Source organism: Merops nubicus, unplaced genomic scaffold, assembly GCF_000691845.1.
Source record: "Merops nubicus isolate BGI_N331 unplaced genomic scaffold, ASM69184v1 scaffold47466, whole genome shotgun sequence".
Taxonomy (NCBI): Eukaryota; Metazoa; Chordata; class Aves; order Coraciiformes; family Meropidae; genus Merops; species Merops nubicus.
Window position 1 is genome coordinate 2,501 of NW_008613859.1, and position 6,217 is coordinate 8,717.

General features: G+C 37.1%; 1 protein-coding gene across 1 annotated transcript in view; it reads right to left on the reverse strand.

The window, feature by feature from the left end:
- The window catches only part of LOC103774601 (zinc finger protein 407-like), a 20,369-nt gene that overhangs the window by 2,484 nt on the left and 11,668 nt on the right, over positions 1 to 6,217 (reverse strand). The window contains 1 exon segment of the mRNA XM_008942012.1: positions 1,565 to 1,669. Within this exon segment, the coding sequence (XP_008940260.1) occupies positions 1,565 to 1,669 (105 nt within the window).

Here is a 6,217-nt window from a genome sequence, read left to right on the forward strand (position 1 = left end):
AAGACTAAAATGGAATCAGAATCTGGTCAGCTCCTCCGATTGCTACCATTTACAGTTGTTGATACCTGAAACACGAATGTACCGAGACACAAATTTTCTAGAGAAGCCAGTTCTACCCTAGTAAACTAATTGCCTAGTCTGGAGAAGGTGCCCAGGGTTGTAATAAATGCAGAAAGTAAGATTAATTGTCCTGAAGTGCTTAAAATCTATAGGCTTGATCCTGTGTGTACTGAACCCAGTAAACACAATTTCCAGTCATTACAGTGCAAGCAGGAGGAAATATCACTCGAAAGAAAAACAAAGTTAAGGTTTTTAAACAGACCATTTAGATGTGATAGAAGAGGTGGGTGCACGGCAGGCTGAACCCGCTGAGATTCTGGGGTGTTCCAAGGACCTGAACAGTAGCCACTGAAGCAGCTACGTTACAGTAATACATTTAATGCAAGTAAAATCGGACACAAAAAAAAAAACAGGCGCCCCAATGGATTGATTCAGCAGTCAATTCTTACAGATTAAATTGGGTTAAAACTGAGGGCATTCTAACAACTTAGAGTTAACATAAATCAGAGCCTATTCTTTCCCTTTTTGGGTAACACCCCACTTCTCTTACCCAACTTTGTAGTACTAGGGAAGAGATATTCATTGATAAAGATTAGGCTTGGTTGTTTATTCTTTAAATTTTAAAGTAACGTTGCTAAAAGCACCAGGGAAAATCACAGCTGAATCAGGAGTTTGATGCAATTCCTACCCATAAATGACTAAAACCAAAAATAAAGCAAATGTAACTTTCTGAATTCTGGGTATAAATCCAAACCATGCCAATGAAGGCTATCAACTGACTACAGTGTGTTAGCCAAGGAAGCCTCTCTCCCTGTCAGTAGCCACAACCTACACAGGCAACTTTAAGGCTCCCTTCTTCTCAAGGTAACCAGAACCATGTCAGCTTTTTTGCCATCTCCTTCTGCCAACAGAAGGCATTTTTTAACAATATCTTTCTCAACGCTTAGGCCAGTCCTTCTGAACCATGGATTATAAGGCCCGAAGCCTCTTTTTCAGTAGGTACACTGAATTCTAGGGCTGCTGCTTGCCTTGGCACTCGCTGTTAAAGCCCAGCTTCTGCACCGTTGGCCTGTCTGCTGTCAGTCACGACTCGGGCCGTCTCGGGCAGGGCTCACACCCGCCCGGCGCGCCCACAGAAGTCCCCTGCTCTGGGAGGAGACGCTGGGCGCGAGGTGCCTGTGGCCTGACAGAAGGGCATGGATCCTGGACGTCGGAGCAACCTACAGCGATGTGAAGGATTAAAAATGCACATCCCACACGTGCCACACACGTCAGAGTCACACCGCGCGGAAGTGCGCTGAACTGCCCTGCGTGCAGCATGGGTACTGGTCCAAATCACTCACTACATATAACTTGTCTCCTCAGCGAGTACAGCTCAATCATTATCATAATCCAGGTTAGCGTGTTATTAAGTCAGAAAGTCGTCTTGACTTTTCTGTACCAACTGTAACACCCCTCTCAACCAGGCGAGTCCTACCGCCGCCCATACCCGTCTCCCACTCACGCGCTTCGGCTCCAGCCAGCTCCATGGCAGACTTCCAGGCCCAGAGCGTCTCGCACAGCACACCACGGGATCCGTACCGGTTGTTTAAAGATGCCGGGAGCTTTTCTGAATAAAAGTAAATTGCTTCCATTTCAAGCAGTTTTCTTAAATACTAAAAATAGAGACTACGTACTGAAGGTCAGGTTCGCAAATCTAATAAAATGATAGATAACGGAACAAAAATTGGCAAGATAATGTAACAGATATGTTATATTTTTCTAGTATTTTCTTATTAATTTGTTTAAAAGCCATGTACACGTTTGGAAAGCTGCTCTGTAGGTTCACCTCATTTTTCTTTACTAAAGTAAACGTAGATACAAGAGCATGATAGGACCAAACGGCAAAATGCAGCTAGGGAAACTCGGAATAGCTGGATCTGGAACAGGCATTTCACACACACTTATCTCTGATCTAAACATCCGAACCAAATACATATTTTTTGTTTGGACACATCTGTAGGTATGATGTGTGTAATTAATTGTTCATTTAAAAATTCAATTTCACGATGCATTTGATGATTTAAGTATACAACAGTTTTAGTTCTCAGAGCTGACTAAAAATAGTGATTTTAATTTATTCCTGCTGCCTACAATTACCCACAACCATGTATTTTTAAATATTTCCAGCCTATAAAAATTACTAATTTTTGCCACTTGTGTTTATCTGCATTTAGACTTTGATTTGGATAAATTAAGCTCTCAAGTGTTCCTTGCTTTATGAAACTCTGCATGTTGTACACTTCAACACAAATAAATGACTTCTACCATTAGAGGTTTAAATAATGTAATGTATTTCATGCTCAGCCTGAAGCTGGATTCCAATGAAGTTGCTAATGCACGTAATGATTAAGTGTAACTCAAATACTAACTGTGTTGTTGAAAACATGACAGGCAATAATTTGGTCTATTATATTCTGCCATTTAATTGCCTAGTACAGACATTCTCTGACACGTTATGAAGCAATGATTTACAATTATTCAAGCTGCAAAGGTCAGAAAGTGACATTATAATCATCTACACAGAGATCCCTTCTAATGCACAAAAACTAGGTAATACCACACAAAAATAGTTTTACTCAAGTAGCAACTTTCTATTTAAGATTTCCGAAACTGCACAAGTATAAATAATTAATTTACATTACAGTACATTAAGGCATCCTTGAAAATACAATGTTTTTCCTGCTCCTACCAATAAATTTATGAATAAGTCTTTTTTGCTTGCTAAAAGCAATCTTAAGAGCAACTTTCACTAAGAGTAGCCTGACATTAACAGTAATCAGTTAAAAAAAAATTCTGAAAATCCAGAAGATTTTTTAGAGCTCAGCACACAGTAGAACTAATTTTTTTTGATGCAGCTGGTCAAAGCACATTCTTATCTATAAAGTACAAAGACCTATTAGCCACTATTCTCAATATAGGCAACTATTTTTCTTAAGACATTCTCAAAGCAACCAGTGTCATTAAAATACTGAACTTTATAGAGATTAAGATCTCTGAACTATTCTTAGCACTAACAACAGCAGCTAAAGTGAAGTTATTTCCATGCTTGGGACACTATAATTCTCCTCAAAGCTTGTTTATAGGAGGATTTAAAAAATAACTGAATTTAGCAAAACACTTATTTAGCAGGACATCTTATATCTAGAATTAATTTGGAACAGAAGTTTCAGAGCAAATTTAGAACTGAGTAGCAGAAAATAAAGGAGATTAATACCTCCATCCAACAAAAGACCAAAACAAAGGAAAAAAAAATCAACAATGACCACAAAACCCCCCACAAGAACGACTTCAGCAAAATATAGGCAAACCCAACCTTTTCCACCCACCTCCAGATTCCTTTGTGTTTACAAATACTTGCTTTTATTCCTTAAAACACTCAACTGCTATATATGGAATACTATATATGGAATAAACATAATAAATACATTGCTACAAATGTCCTTTCAATTTTTAGGAAGGTAGCAAAAAAATGTTCATGTGCATGTTTTAAATACTGAAAAAATTTCCTAAAAATCCAGACCTACCTTACACCCATCTTCCTCAGAAGATTTTTAAGAAGTCATAGAGAAAAAAAAAAGAAGGAAAAAAAAAAAGCAACCACTCTTACCTGAAAAATGTAACAACAACCCCAAAAATTCTGTTTCTGAAAACAAAGGCAAGGAAAAGGCAAAGGAATAGTAGAAGCATTTCTAAATCAAACGTTGCCTATAAATTCTATTCAAAATCTCAAGTGCAGAACAATGCATTTTTCATGTTCAACCTGAGGCATAAAATTTGAAAAGTGCACGATAAGCCTTTTCACTGCATTTCACCAGGCAAATGAAACAAAAATTTTAAATGCTGGGCAACCCAGACTTGCTCATCTAACCCAGGATATCAGCCAGTTTCAGAGCCAGACTTTCAAAAATTAAATTCAAATACACAACAGTTTGCTACCCACAGAAAATAGATACTACCTCTGAAATAATGGGATATAGTTTACAGCCATGGGTATGGAAAAGAAAACAATTAACACACATCTGCGATAAGGAAATGAGCAGCAGACGGTTTACTCCAAATGTTAAAACATTAGCGGTGTCCAATTTCTGTGTCATGTAGTTTCTGCTGTGCAGCTGAAGAAAAACAAACCCTGAACTTCAATTAAAAAAAAATAAAGCAACACAGCAAAATTACTGCCTTTTTCAACAACTAAGTGAATTATATATTGTGTACTTTGTATCATGTAAATATGAGGATCGAGTGGAAAACTGAGACACAGCAAACGCTTCCTGAAACAACATCACAGATAAAGACTTGTGTGCTTTTCCAAGACAAAAATTTCCAGAGAATTCTTGTGTAAGGAAAAAAAAAAAAAGGTGGTATTTTGAGACCACAGCACACCATGGTGTTGCACTGACATTTCACCTTTAAAAGGTGCCCAAGCAGATTCAAAAGCTTTTGAAACACAATTTATCCTTGCAACTAGCAGAGGGCTTATTACTATGAATCTAAAAGTCAGAGGACAGAATATTAACTACTGTAGAAAAGAAAACATAGTGCAGGACCTTCTGTTTGTGACAAAATTACAGAGTTAATGTTCCTGAAAGATCACTTCACCTTTTAAAGCATGATTTTTAAAAAGGTAAAATTTATAGCAATTAGAACTAATGAAGAAATGCAGCATGAGCTGCTTATGTTCAGGAACTAATAGGTCCACTGAGCATTTCTAAGATTATTTAGCCATCAATGATAATGAATTGACATTGTCAGTGGTGTTAATGTACCAATGCTCTATAGTGCCACTAATCCGATAGCCAATCCTAGCGATTTTATTTTTTTTTTATGTTGCTACTTTATTTTTTAACCTACACACTGCCCAATCCTTTCAATTAGAACAGCAGAAATACAGCACAGGCTGTTACGCTTTTTTCTCTTCTTCCACGTTTAAGGAAGGAGTATTCATTATTTGGACTACAGCTCAAACTGCCCTGGTCATTCCTCCTCCTTCAAATCCCAATCAGTTCTTCAGGACTGTTAGCTGCAGTACAAAAATGTATTTTCCAATTAAATCGGTGTTAATATATAATTATTAAAATACATTTTTGGAGCACATTAAGTGAAATGTGATGATTATTTAAGCAGGTATATAAATCAGATTTTTGTGAGCACAGGGAATTGTGGTGTACGTCTCTTCAGTTCATTGTTTGACCGTATCCAAGCAGCACAGCTTCATGTTGCTGATGAAAATTAGCAATACAATGCTACACAAAAATGGAAAACGAGTACCTGCTCGGCTACCAGGTGTGACACGTCAGCAATAGTAAGCAGTTTAGCAAAGTGACTAACATTCAAGTCCATGATTTAAATCATTCAGACATGTTTTGTTCTCTCTCTTGCATAACTGTCCAGAATTGCAACCGAGAGTTGTGTAATTTCTGAGACAGATTCTAAGAACATGCCAATCCTGAAGTGAAGGAAAGAGGTTTTGAAAAAATCAGGTACTGTGCCAAATCCTAATCATTTTAGTTCTCCTTTTACAGAAGATACCGTATCAGCTATCGTGAGATTTTTTTTACTTTTCCTCTCACAATAACATAGTTCAATAATGTGATGCTTTTTCAGTTTAAGTTAAAAGGGAATTAAATAGAGAACCACTGTCAAGTTTGTTGACAACTTCTAAAGAACAGAGCTTAGCCTTAGCTAAACAGTTTTGTGGATCTGTAGTTGTTAACTATCTTCCATGCCAAAGTCTTGGCAATTCATATAGCAGAGATAGTAAATAACATTTTTCAAACAATATAAAATAGCCTACCACGCATAATGCTCATTTTAAACATGCTGCAAAATAAAGAGTAGCACAAGTTATTCTACTACTGATATTCAGTGGACTTAAGAATTAGGCTCATACATTTTTATTTCTTGTTTCAAGAAGCCAGCAATTAATTTTCTTAAGTGAGTAAAAACATCCAAAGTATCTCATAATGCTGCATGCAAAATTATTTGAAAACCAGAGAGATGAATCACTGAAAATCACTGAGCTGCATCTTCAGTTGAAGATTCACTTGTCCTTTAAAATGTGTAACTCACTTTGTCCTGCAGTAGATTGGTATACTAAGGCTGAAAAAAACCCTCCTGC